Below are 14,352 nucleotides of genomic sequence, written 5' to 3' on the forward strand. Positions count from 1 at the left end.
TGTAGCAGAGCAGTAACCATGGCAACAATCAGCCTCTGGCCAGCCATCAACAGCTTAATCAGCAGCAAATTAAATGTAAAATTAGAAAAATCTTCCGCAGCAGAGTGCTTGTTTGATGTTGGGAGCAACTTCTTATCGCATCAGATAAACTCTTCCCAGTGTTAGAGGTATGAAAAATCAGATGAAAAATCAAGGTATTACTAATGTAAAGTTCATGCAGGACTGTGAATGTCTGTGCCAAATGTCACGGCAATTCATTCAGTTATTGTCAAGATATTTTTCTTTTGTGGTGGACCGACTGATTGACCGAACACCATGGCTACAATGGCTAAAAAAGAGAGAAACTGCCACCGTGTCCCTGCTTCCAGACCAGCAGCAGCCTGAGCCCAGTAATAGGGTTTGAAAGAACAACACAAAACAGCACTGCACCTCCCCGATCTGCCACTTATTTTCCTCACTGCCACATTAAGTTGAAGGAGGAGAGCAGATGACTGCTGAGCAGGAAGGAGATTCATTTTGCGCTGTAAGTGGAGCAGAGCTGATGGCTGGAGAAAGGGGGCGATGGTAGGGGCACAAAAGGATGTCATCTGCAGGGTATTTTTAGAGTGTGAGGTGCACTGATAACTGGCTGCCATTGCAATCTGCCTGCAGGTTCCCAGCAATAATAACTGCTCTCATTCTGCAGATTCACTCAGAGTGAAACCTTCTCATGCAGAGAAACACAGGCAGGATGATTGACACTCTCACTCTCTTGTACAGACACACACTGACACCAAAAATATGGAAGTTCATAAGTGACAAAGCTAAGTGAGCACAACAAAATCTATTTCACACTGTCAGTCTGCAGGTCAAGGTCTGAGAGTGAACGACAGATTTGTAGGTAGGGAATATGTTTTGGGAGCAAAATTTTGTCATGGTCTATGCTCTGATTGAAATCTACTCTCAGTATGCTCTGTAAAAATTATCCAAGACCTCCAGCGGGAGGAGCTTATTGGGGGTTTCAGTCAATTTATGTCAGTTATGATCTTTGGATAGCGACCAAAAGAAAGACATTGTGGATTTAAGTAATCAAAATATGTTTTCTTTAGCAGGGTGTCTGGGATCACACTCAAGGACAGGTTGAAGCAATACAGAGGTGAAGTCCCACCTCTTGCGGTGGACCACCGTGGGAAAAATATGAACGGTAATCAACAGCGAGAGTCAAATATTTTTGATCGTACGTCTTTGGGACTTCTAATAAAACAAGGGTTAAAAAGATCTGTCTCTGGTTGAACTGGTTACATCTGGTAGACATTTGCAACCAATGAGAGGGGTTGCAAGTAGAAATTGTTTTGTTTTAAGGGTTCACAAACCAGAAAGATTGGGAACCATTGGGTTAAAGGACAGGTTTTGATTCACATACCATGCTATGAAGGTTGACAGAGTTATTGACAACCGTAATCAGTCTTCAATTCTAGCCATGAAGCGATCCCTTCCCAACAGGACTTCACTGTTAAACATGGAGGACAAAATCCACAGTCCTCGTTCTATAAAAAAAAAATGTATTCCAAAGTTAATATGAGGCTTCAACAGGCTCAACTCAGACTGCTGTACTCAGATAGAAATGTAAAACATGTGAACATGTCCTTTGAAGAACTTATTTATCTGGTAAAAGCAGCAGAAATGTAACAGGAAATGGATAGTGATGGATGTACATATGTAGGTTTTAGCAGATTCTAAGTGCTTGAGAATATGAGAGAACTTTGCAAACTATTTTGAACTAACAGGCAGCAACAGGATATTTTCTTGACAGTTTAAGTTTTTTAGACAAATGAAAATGCTGAAGGAAAAAAAACTGAGAATATAGCTTGACATTACTTAGAAGTATTAACAGGATTGCACTTCACCTCCGGGTCAAATCAAATGGATTTCACTCTGCTCTCAGTGGGGTTTTTGCATGTGCAGATACAAAATGCAAAACACTTTGATCGTGCAGCTTTGAAGATACTGAGCAAAGGAGACAGTTCCTCTTGGATCAAAACATTGATTACTATCAGAATTCATCAGGAAGCATAAACTTATTAATGTGCACTTTGAAAATCTTGACTTACAGATTGAATAATGCTCAATTTTGATTTGTTTATTCAAGCAAAAATTGCAAACATTCTCCGGTTACAGATTCTCAAGTGAAGATTTACAGCCTTTCTCTGTTTTATATCATTGTGAACTGAATGTGTTTGTGTTTTGGACTGTTGATCGGACAAAACAAGACATTTGAAGATGCTCAGAGTTTGTAATGGGCATTTTTCACTATATTTTTTAAACATTTTAGTTGCAGCCATATCTCACATACAATATACATATACAGTATACAATTTCACTACAGCATACTAGGTGAATATATGCAGTCTTTAATCCATAATAGCGTTTTACAGCAGCTCACTGCTCCTTAGGACGGGTTATATATAAAGGTCAAATTTCATGTATGTACCTGTATGTATATGATGAATCTAACAATGTTTAAAGTTTTAAAGAATGTAACTAAGTAAATTGACTTGAAGTACAATTTTGAGGTACTTGTACTTTACTTGAGTATTTCCATTTTATTGCTACTTTATACTTCTACCCTGCAACATTTATTTGATAGCTTTAGCTACTAGATTTAGATTATTAATAAAAAATATATAAATCAACTAATAAATAATGATCTGTTATTATAGGTTAAGCTTCCAAGCAGTATATGAAGTAATTAAAATTAGCCTCACCTTTACCAGCTGCAACATTTAAGTGATGAACAAATTAATGCATCAATAATTATAATACAACAATATAATATAAATTTTTCTGAAATGGGCTATTCTGTATAATTAGTACTTTTACTTTTGGTTCTTTGAGTATATTTTGATGCTGATACTTTTGTAACAAAGTATTTCTACAATGTAGTAGTGCTACTCTTACTTAAGTAAAAGTAGAAAACTTCCTCCATCACAGAGGAGCTCATTTAGCCCAAGTGCTCCACAGACAGATTCAGGAAATCCTTTGTCCCCCGAGCCATCAAACTGTACAACACCTCTCTAGTGAGGGGGGGGGGGGGGGACAAAGGAGGACAGTCTGCAGGACAGATAATAATGCACACAGTGCACTTTCATAGCCTAAACTACTGTAGTTACTCTGCACTATACTCACTTTTAACAGTCTCTTCTGCACTTTATTCACTTTTTGAATAGTCCTGTATCACAGCTGTTACCCTGCACTATATTCAGTTTTAACATTTTTCTTCATCTCCTTGTATTTTTATATCTGGTATATTTTTTTGTACTTTGCACTGCTAACTTTGTTACTGCCTTTTTACTAACATGTTTTGCACTATCGAACTGTAATGCTGGAAACTTGAATTTCCCTCGGGATCAATAAAGTTACTATCTATCTATCTATCTATCTATCTATCTATCTATCTATCTATCTATCTGTCTATAATACATTAATTTACATGCATTCTCTCACATGCAACAGTTAAACCTCCTTTCTGGGCTATTTTAGAGACCATAGCTCCACCTGCTGGTTAAAACGTTTACAACACATGAGAATGAAATAAAGTAACATTACTGTACTTCATATTTTAAGACATGACAAGCCCCTTTTCTTTACTTCATAGAGTGTATAAAACGAGCTTTACTTCACAACATTAAACAGGATAAAACAATCCAAATTAATGTGGACTTCTGTCATTATCTAGTTAATTGCAAACCTTTAAGTTAACATTTGCTTCTCTAACGTTGCTTTCTTTGCTACTTTACACCAAAACAATCTAATAACTGCTTATTTTAGCTATATTTTCTAAAGATAACTTCAGACTTTCATACTAATAATAAACTCCCCACCTGACTGTGACGTCATGGCGCACACCGGAAGTGAGCTGCATCAGATCCAACATGGCGTGTTTGCTAGCCAGTAGCACAGCTTCAGCTATGTTTCCTACTAAACACCGCTCCTGGATCTGCTGCGTGTTTCTGTTGGTGGCGTGTTTAACGTCGCTGCCGGCGTCGTCTGCAAAGCGGGACAGCCTCAGAGAAGTCACCGACGGGTCGTGGGAGGAGATCCTGTCCGGAGAATGGATGATTGAATTGTGAGTGACATGCTAACGGCTAAGCTAGTTAGCTTGTCAGTTAGCATTAGTTAGCTATTTTGAGCTCGTATAAACACATTATTTCAGGTGTCTGTTCAGATTAAAACCTAACTGCTCTGTTTTATCATATTATTATTATTTTATCTGCCTCCATTTAGTCCTGAAAAGTTAAAGCTAAAGTGTCTAGCTAAGCTAATAGCTGCTATCTTTAGCTAGCTAGCTAACCAGCTTAACCACAGAGATTCAAGATTCAAGAGATGCAAGATACAAGATTCAAGATGTTTATTGTTTATATTACTGGTACAATCGTGTTAAAATGCTTTTTGCCGGGAAGCTCCATTAAAAATAATAAGTTATATTACAATTATAAAAGGAAATACTTTGTACAAGGGCATATTAAGAATATATACATTAAGAACATATACATTAAGAACATATACAGGCATATTAAGAACATATACATTAAGAACATATACATTAAGAACATATACAGGCATATTAAGAACATATACATTAAGAACATATACATTAAGAACATATACAGGCATATTAAGAACATATACAGCGTTATTAAGAACATATACAGGCATATTAAGGACATATACAGGCATATTAAGGACATATACAGGCATATTAAGAACATATACAGGCATATTAAGAATATATACAGGCATATTAAGAACATATAAAGGCATATTAAGAATATATACATTAAGAACATATACATTAAGAACATATACAGGCATATTAAGGACATATACAGGCATATTAAGGACATATACAGGCATATTAAGAATATATACAGGCATATTAAGAATATATAAAGGCATATTAAGAACATATACATTAAGAACATATACAGGCATATTAAGAACATATACATTAAGAACATATACAGGCATATTAAGACTATATACAGGGATATTAAGAACATGCCATCAGACTTTTAAATAGATAATTCATAGGACACCTTCTCACACAAACATATATCGTATACTGTATATGTTCTTAATGTATATTAAAGATTCAAGATTAAACTGTTCCTCAGTCTGCTGGTGAGACTTGAGAGAGTCAGAGTTGTGTGCTTGCCAGTTTGCTAACAAAGTACACATGTAGTACTCTGTGTTATCTACACGTCGATGTAAGTGATTGTGCAGGTTTATCTGAGGCTTTACTTGTGTAACTTGATATCCCCCCCTTCCAGCTACGCACCCTGGTGTCCAGCATGCCAGCAGCTCCAGGCGGCGTGGAAGGAGTTCGCGGACTGGGGGGAGGACATGGGGGTCAACATAGCCAAGGTGGACGTGACAGAACAACCCGGTAGGCTTTTAATGACCTTTGCCAGCTGGCAGCTCCACTGTGTGACTCCTACATGCATAGAAAAACAGAGCTGCTTGCCAAGTCAGTACACCATGTACATATTGCACTGAACTGCAGGACAAAATAGATAAATTACTGCAGCTCTGCAGGAAACTCCATGTTGAAACTTTCAGAGAAGTGTTGATTCAGTTCTGCATATTTTAGCTATATATTTCTGCAAAGGTGAGACCTTGCTTCTTGCAATGTCATTGAACATACAACTGTTTATTATAGGAGGTGTTTCTAATATTCTGTACACCCAGTTTCTATTGATGATGAGCGTAGACTGAATATTAGAAACACCTCTCAGTATACTTAACTACAGCCTCCAAAATGACCTTAAAGTTGAGTCAATAACTCTCTAAAATAGTCAACAAAAACCTTCATTATAACCTTCATAAAGGTTTAATTATTGTAAAGCTGTGGACTTAATAAACTGGCAACTGAGTGTTAATTTTGCAGTGTTTGCTAAAGATACACCAGCAATTTAGATATTCATGTACTACTTAATATTACAGCTACAAAGACCGCTACAAAGAGTAGGCTGGCTGTATGGATAAAATCCTCTATCACAGTAAATGTAATGTAGTAATGTGATATTGATATACAGTATATTATGATACATTAAGCTTTCTGTCAAAGTTCTCCATCACACAGATGCTACACTCTTGATAATATGGTAAAATCTCAACAAATATATAATGTTATACTGTACATATAATGTCAGTTTCGGTCAGGTGTTAGAGGCCATTTCATGACTTTTGAAGGCAACTTATTGAGGTACAAAGACGCCAGATAGTTGGTACCAGATTTGTAGATGTATGAGTTTCAGTCACTACATAATTATGTGATTTGAAAAGTTGAATTGTCATAAATTCCTGACAGCATGCAGCTTATCTATAGGAAAACTGCACTAGTAAAAATGAACAGTGGTCACATGCACACTCTCAAAATACTGACTGAAAGACACAACAAAATGTATAAAATGTAAGTATTCATGTTAGCCGTTGATGCAGTGCAGCTGCTATCAAACATTAATTCAGCTCGTCTGCCAAGTCTGAAATTCCTTTCAGTTTAGTTCTGAGTCAAAGTGTCCTTCCTGCACACTGACTGGACTCTGTCTCTTCTCTCTCTGTAAGGTCTGAGTGGGCGATTCATCATCACTTCACTTCCTACCATTTACCAGTAAGTTCTTAGTTATTCTGTGGTTTTATGGCTTCCTCTTGTGCTGTGTGTAATGCTGCGGATGTGCACTATCTTGAGAGATATAATCTAGTGGGTTTAACTAAGTTATGTTACTCATGTACTTTTAGCTCATCAAGTCTCTGCTCCTCTTCTAGTATGCCACATTAGCATTTTGAAAAGACTAGATCTTGTTGTCGTTTAGATAATTTGGTTATTCATAATCATCAGTAAGGGAAAAAAAACATCTCATTTGTTAGCATAGATACAGGAGGTTAACCCCAACTGTAATATTTCAGAAATGCATACATTATTTATGCAAATGAGACGCTTTATCAAATATATTTCAGTCAATGGGTGCAGCTAATCTGTATGGATTCATCTATCTATAATTTATTCTGATTAACCATAACAAGAAATGCTAAAAAAAATAATGATCACACATTGTTTTTTACAAACTAAAAAGAATCTAATTAATGATCACATTAATAACGTTGTATAAAACAGCAAATCCTCCCTTTTGAGGAGGCGGAACCAGTGAAGGATTTGCATTTTTGCTTGATAAATTAATTGAATGGTTAATCCATCCATCTATTATCTGTAACTGCTTATCCTGTTCAGGGTGGTGGGGGGGCTGGAGCCGATCCCAGCTGACATTGGGCGAAGGCGGGGTACACCCTGGACAGGTCGCCAGACTATCACAGGACACATAAATACAGACTAAATTGTTGATCGATCACCAAATGTAACATGTTGTTTTGGCTGATTTAGGGACACTGTTGTGAGGAGGCCCTGCTGCTTTCCCTTCATTTTGTTGTTTGAAAAGCTTCCTCGCCTTAGTTTGCTTGATGGAAAGGGAGGAGAGGGGGGAGTGCTGGGGTGTGCACATCCTCAAACCGTGCGTAAACATCATTAAGCCTGTCGGAGAGATTAGTGCCCCTTTTTGTAGTTTGTCATGTCCTTCAGGTTTTAAGGGTCAAAACTCTGCAATGTTCCTAAAATGTTTTGTATCTGCGATTGTGTCTCAGCTGTAAAGATGGCGTCTTCAGGAAGTACCAGGGAGCTCGTACTAAAGACGACTTCCTCAGCTTTGTCGATGAGCAGAAATGGAGATCAGTCGAGCCGATATCCTCTTGGTTCGGGCCGTCTTCAGTTCTGTGAGTATTTACAGCTTAAAACGATCATGATGATGTAAGAGTGATGATGAGGTTACACAGGGCTGATTTCCCATTTCTCTACAAACATGATATATATTATACCAAAAAAAAGCTTGTGGTTATCGCAAAATGTATTTCGATTGATATCAGCCAGCCCTCAGGATGCACAGAGCGATAACATAAAAACTGTAATTACTCATCATAGAGACAGTCCAGTGCTTTGTATCACAGTTGTCCCTGTTTTTGAAATAACAGAAAACAACATCATGTCCCCTGTTGGTTCTATTCTTAGTGTCTTTTCTGTTGGTTTAAAATCAGAATCACAAACACCCCCTCCCGTCTCCTACTTGTTATTTTCAGGTTGAGGCTTTGTAGTGATGTTACAATTCAACAAATCCGTGTTAAATAATATGCTGTCCTGTCGTTTTCCTCCCTTCTTTTGGCAGAATGAATTCAATGTCTGCTTTGTTCAAGCTCTCCATGTTTATCCGGGTAAGTGAGGATTTCACTCTTTGGTCGTACTGACTGTCAACATGTAGGTTGTTATATTTAGGAAGGTGTTTATTTCATTTTCCACAATCCATTCAAAGAAGAATGTGCTGCTCACTGTGAAATTGCGTGAGGGACTCAGACTGGCTTTTACTGTACGTGCACAACACAAATCCGGTTTTACAGGATACGGGGCTGCTGCTGGCACACGAAACATGAAATTGACCTCACATATAGCGCAGAAAGACAATACATATTGTATTCTAAACTTACAGGAAACATAAAGCTGTTGAGGTAAATCATCCTCCCCAGTGACTCAGGTTTTTAATTTTGGCAAAGCTCAATACTAATCTGGCCTCTTCTGGTAGATAACTTGTTATTTCCATTGTTATACACTCAAAACGAAATTCAGAGCATTTCTATTGCCTCCACACGGCTCTCAATATGGCGACAGCTGAGCCGGCAGCTCACATCTAACGGTGCTAACAGTAGAGATGGGTCGATTTTCAGTTTTGCCGGTTCGGTTCAGTGTACAAGCTTACACCGTTTTGATTTTATGCCAACTGGCTGAACTGGCATTTGTCATTATGACACGTTCTGGAAAATTAAAAAGCAGCCTACATCAGCAACCTGTGCCGACGGTGTCACGGCGCTAAATCCAGCTTATATTGTATTGTAATAAGCAATATGACGACGTGATTAACATAATATTAAAATATTATGTTGGCTATCTGTGGCCATAAGCCCATGCGAATCTATGAAAACACACCATAAGTACAGGATATAAATTCATTTTTTGTTTTTGTTTTTAGCAAGCATTACTCAAAACAGGAGGAAATTATTGGGGACTATTATCAGCTGCGGATTAATACCAGTTTGGTGCTCTAGTGAGTATTTCTGGCAGCTGGACGGTGTATGTGAGATTGAGTCCTCGACCGAAGAAATTCTTGGTCGACCAACACTCATACGATTTTGCCGACTAATGGATTAGTTGATTTAATCGACAGATCTGTAAAAGTGAGTTTCTCTGCAAAGAATCACACAAAAGCACCACTTTAAATCTTGTGTTTACCAGAGACTAAGAGGAGGCAGCCTCGTGTCCATGTTCATCAAAATGAACGAACAACCCGGTAGCTTATTGATGTACTTTGTACTATAGTTTAGGTATTATTGGCTGTCCATTTACAGCCTCAAGTAAAACAGTTTTTGTATTTTCCAGCGTTGTCATAACTACATGACGGAGCAGCTGGGGATTCCTGTCTGGGGGTCTTATGTTATCTTTGGCTTGGCCACGCTGTTCTCTGGCCTTGCACTGGGACTGGTGAGTACTTGTGCAGCACTTAGTCAGCATTTTTAACAACAGTGAAACTATATTAAACGCTCTTATAGTACAGAGTTCATTAAGTACAAACACATTGCATTTCCGGTGATTTAATGGTTATTGTTGTCTTGTCTTTGCAGTTACTGGTGTTCATCGCAGATTTTGCCTTCCCCTCACGACGCTTTTCCTCTTCGGATTACTACCACAGTGAGTTTCAGATGAGATTATACTAAACGCTTCTTTAATATACATTCATTTTATATATATAAATGACAGAAACGGAGCACAGATTTACCAATGTCAGGTTTTGTTTATTGGTCACTGACTGTTCTAAATGTTATTCTGCAGAGAAACAGTCAATGGATCAGGCGAGGTTACTCCAACACCAAGAGGAGGAGCATGAAGCCGACGGCGAGGAAGACGACGACGAAGACGAAGAAGAGGAGGATGAGGTCTGGAGGCGGAGGAGGAGAGGGTCCCCTGAGGGCCGCCCAGAACCTAAGGGACAGAGTTTCTCTGATGAAGCTCTGAGGAAGAGGGTGGTGGGCAACCGTGAGGAAGACGAGGACGAGGAAGACACCTAAAGAGTCACATGGTTCCTTTTGAGAAGAGCGTCATGGAATCGGCAGAGCCGGAGGAGCTTTGGTCCCGAGCAGCAGTGTTTACAACAGGGAGCCCTTAAATCAACCCTCAACCTCCTTCCTCCTCCTCCTCATCCTCCTCTTCCTCCTCCTCTGGGCCCCCAGAAACACCTCGCTTCTTTTCTTCTCCCTCCCTCGTTTTTTACCGGGAGCGCTTTGGACTCTCTCTCTCCGCCTGAGCAGCAGGCTCCACCTGGAAGAAGCAGAAACACTCCTGACACCTGTTTCCACTTGAGGCGACAAATCGCCCGGCTGAGGTTTTAGGTATGAAGTGCAGTAGAGCTGGATTTTTGCAATGTTGTTTATGCTATGCATCGTTTTTTAAAGATACAGTATGTGTGTTTATTATATGTTTATCTCAGAATTATAATACCAGGCTTGTGTTTGAGGTTTATTTTGTTAAATTTTATTACAACTCAGCTAATGTTATACATACGGTTATTTTATGTTTCGTATATATATTTTACAAACCCTGATGGTTCAACCCAACGTAACAGTGTTCACACGCTAGGGGTGTCACGATTTCGATTCTAAATCGGAAATCGATCGAAATGAGCTTCCGATTCGACCATCGAAATTAAAAGCAGGATCAGGGATTCTCCCAGTGTTTTTTATTTTTCTCTCTGCCCTTGCTGACTTGCGTGAGTCTGAAGGAAAAAAATACGGCACAGCGTATCTAATCGGTAGCCTGCAGCGACGCCATGGCCGATGACGGAGACACAACAGAACTGGAAAAATCTGTGGTGTGGAGACATTTTGCCTTCCCCGTGAGTTACGTAAACAGACGTGTCGTTGACAGAAAAACTACAGTTTGGAGGCTGCAGAAGATTTAGACACCGCTGCAACCAAAGATCATCGCTCATCGAACTGTTTGCGCTATCTCCACTTAAAATCGATTGTGTGTCTACATTACTCTGTATGGTAAAGCGGGATTTATGCTCGCCATAGTGTAAATCATGTAGGCGCTGACCGGGACATCATGGTGCATTCAGGTGTGCCTCATAAACTCTGAGAAACTCTAGTTGTTGTTGTAAACTACCCTCCTGCCATCCAGTGGATCTTCTTTTTGTCGAAAGTGTAAATGACAGTTGTCAGTGCATAAAACCATCTGTTGATCTTTACGAATCAAGACTCCATAATCTAACAACGGCATGTTTAAATCGAATGGAATCGTGACCTTAAAATCGAAAGTCAAATCAAATCGTGGATTTGAAGAATCGTTACACTCCCTATCGCACATTATTCCTCATTTCAGTGTATAATGGAGGAATGAGTGAAAAGAAATGGTCCCAAAATGTTAGTCCTAATCCTTGAGATTTCACCCGTGGTTACCGTGGTAACAGCAAGCTCACTTCTTGTTACTACCTGCAATACTTGTGTTGAAAAATGCAGAAAAATAACGGTTGTCTTGTTTGGTCGGCGCATTTTTCTTTAACAATAGTCGTCAGTGCTAACCTCGACAAACACATCACGTTTCCTGTGACTCCTTCACAATAAAACCACTCTGTGTTTCTCCAGTTGAATGCTTTTAATGTCAAGCAGCAGGAGGAAATGTATTGGAGCAACTTAATACAGCTCTGATACTGTGTTAGGAGAATAAACAGTGAGGCTGATATTAATGAAGGCTATTTAAATTCAACACAGGACTGGCGGACTCCGCCACAAACGATGAAAACAACCACATAAAGAGGTTATGACTGATTGGGAATACATTGAATGGCTATTGCAGAAAAAATGCTGTCCATAAATGATATTAAAAACAGGGGTTTGATTTCATGAAATGTTAAGGATTACACCTTTAAATGTCATCCCAGTCGTTTCCCGTCAGGTCGTGTAACGTGTGCATCCTCCCGGTACAGCAATCACACCAAAACGTGTTTTAAAAAGGAACAATACTCACTATAAATAAACGGCCTGGTGAATATCGTTCTGTAGATACTCTATGACCCAATTATGTACCATACAATCGAGATGTTTTATTTTATTTTGTGTTACTAATGTTTAGTGGTGATTCTCTAATTATTAAAAGGCGTTTACTTAAAGAACCCAGGTGTGTTGTCGACCTGTCAGCAGGTCTATAGAACAGTACTTGCATGCTGTAATACAATTAAAGAGAGGAACAAATTCTGGACGCCCTTTTATAAATTGTTAAATATGCTGCTCTGCTTTGTGGAGCAGTGAGAGGACCAGAATGAAGCTCTCTGAAATCTTGTTTTAACCAGGCTCAAAATGTCAAATTTAAACCTGAACTTATGAGGTTAATTTATCTAAATGAGTGCTATTTTGTGTACAAATCTTGAACACTCAAATATTAACGTCACTCTCAGCTCAGCCTGTACTCATTTCAGTCTTGTAAAGCAAAAAGGGGAAGTGTGTATGTGTGTATGTGTGTGTGTGTGTGTGTGTGTGTGTGTGTGTGTGTGTGTACGAACAGTGTTTTTAATACATATTTCACTCTGTTGTTTTGATTAGGCTTAAAATGAGACTATGATCTATTTTTATGTTGCTTTTTATTCCAAAAAAAGCTGATTACTCATTTCGATGACTGTTGAAACAGGTTGTTATTTTTTACCACTATTATTATTATTATTATTAACGGCTTGTAGCATTCACACTTTACTCTGAGCCGGCTGTGCTCCTTTTATTGTTTGAACATTTCTTTTGAATAAAGGGTTAACTCTGAAAACCAGTCTCACTGTTTTGTTGCTTCCAATAGTTAACTGGCACAACTATGAACCTCCAGTATTTATATTCATCAGTGATGCACAAAGGGAATAGAGGAGCTGCTCACAGCTGGAAAACATTTAAATAGTAGACGGTGCCGAGACTGAGCTCCAGGAACATCCTGAAAAACAAACAAGTATCAAATATTTGGAGAAACACTTGCCAAAGTATGAAGGTTAGTACATACTGTACCAGTGGAGGAAGAAGTATTCACATGCCTTACAATAAAAATACCAATACATCAATGTAGAAATACTCCAGTACAAGGAAAAGTCCTGCTTTCCTCTTAGGTTTTAAGATTTTTTACCAATTTGCTTTTGCAGGATTTCAATTCAGGAAATTTATATATATATATATGTGTAATTTATGTATATGTTGCCTTGCACATAAAACACTGGTATCGGTATCGGGACTGAAAAAGTTGGATTGTTGCATCCCAACTTTAAGTATCAAAAGTTAAAGTACTGCCTCTGCAGAAAAACGTCCCCTATGACGTATATATTATGTTATCAGCAGCATTAGCTGCTAAAGTGGAGATAGTTTTAACTACTTTATATACAGTTGGGTAGTTTAGTTCAGTGGTTCCCAACCTGGGGGTCAGGCCCCTCCAAAGGTCACAAGATAAATCGGAGGGGTCGTCAGATGACTAAAGGGGCAGGAAAGAAGAAAAAACAAAGTTCCTCTGCACAAATGTGTAATCACTGCCTCAAACAGTTATTTAAAATAAACTTTCTGAGAAGTTTAGAGGGGAAACTCACATCTGAAACATGACACGAGGACCCAGCTAGACAAGGTTACAAGACAAAAAGATTAGGAACCACTGGTTTAATCTTTAACAATGCATTGTGTTATATAGTTTATTGAATCGCATCTTAATCTGAAAAGTAACCAGTAAGTGAAAAGTACAATATTTCCTTCTGAAATGTAGAGGAGTCGAAGTATAACGCAGCATCAAATAAAATTACTCCAGTAAAGTAAACATACCGACTACTTTCCACCCCTGCATATATTATAGTGTACGCCTCATAGCGTTTGCATTATACAGTACATCAGAATCAGAAACGGTTTATTGCCAAGTAGGTTTGCACATACAATGAATTTGACTGTGGTTTGGTGCATAACAATTAAACACAGTGCAAAAGTCTAACGAAATAATATAAAAAATAAGAAAATTTAGAATATGAAAAAATATAAGAATACGTAAGAATATATCTGTTACTGTGAACAGCTTGAGTCGGTTTCACATCCTGTGCTGCAGCCAGAGAAAGTAAATCAGAATCAGAATCGGAAAGACTTTATTGATCCATAATGCTACAAAATAAACACAATATATGTACAAAAATATAAGTAAGTACTAACATTAAAAATAAGAAA

The 14,352-nt window shown here is 38.4% G+C and overlaps 1 protein-coding gene across 1 annotated transcript; it reads left to right on the forward strand.

The window, feature by feature from the left end:
• Window positions 1–3,870: 3,870 nt before the first annotated feature.
• Window positions 3,871–12,940, forward strand: tmx1 (thioredoxin-related transmembrane protein 1). The gene is made up of 8 exons (XM_074660226.1): window positions 3,871–4,105; window positions 5,310–5,425; window positions 6,604–6,649; window positions 7,675–7,803; window positions 8,250–8,295; window positions 9,512–9,613; window positions 9,754–9,820; window positions 9,962–12,940. The coding sequence occupies exons 1-8, from the start codon at window positions 3,912–3,914 to the stop codon at window positions 10,195–10,197; spliced, it is 936 nt and encodes a 311-aa protein (XP_074516327.1). The 5' UTR covers window positions 3,871–3,911; the 3' UTR covers window positions 10,198–12,940.
• Window positions 12,941–14,352: the final 1,412 nt, after the last annotated feature.

The sequence above is a fragment of the Sebastes fasciatus genome, chromosome 15, assembly GCF_043250625.1.
Source record: "Sebastes fasciatus isolate fSebFas1 chromosome 15, fSebFas1.pri, whole genome shotgun sequence".
NCBI classification, from domain to species: Eukaryota; Metazoa; Chordata; class Actinopteri; order Perciformes; family Sebastidae; genus Sebastes; species Sebastes fasciatus.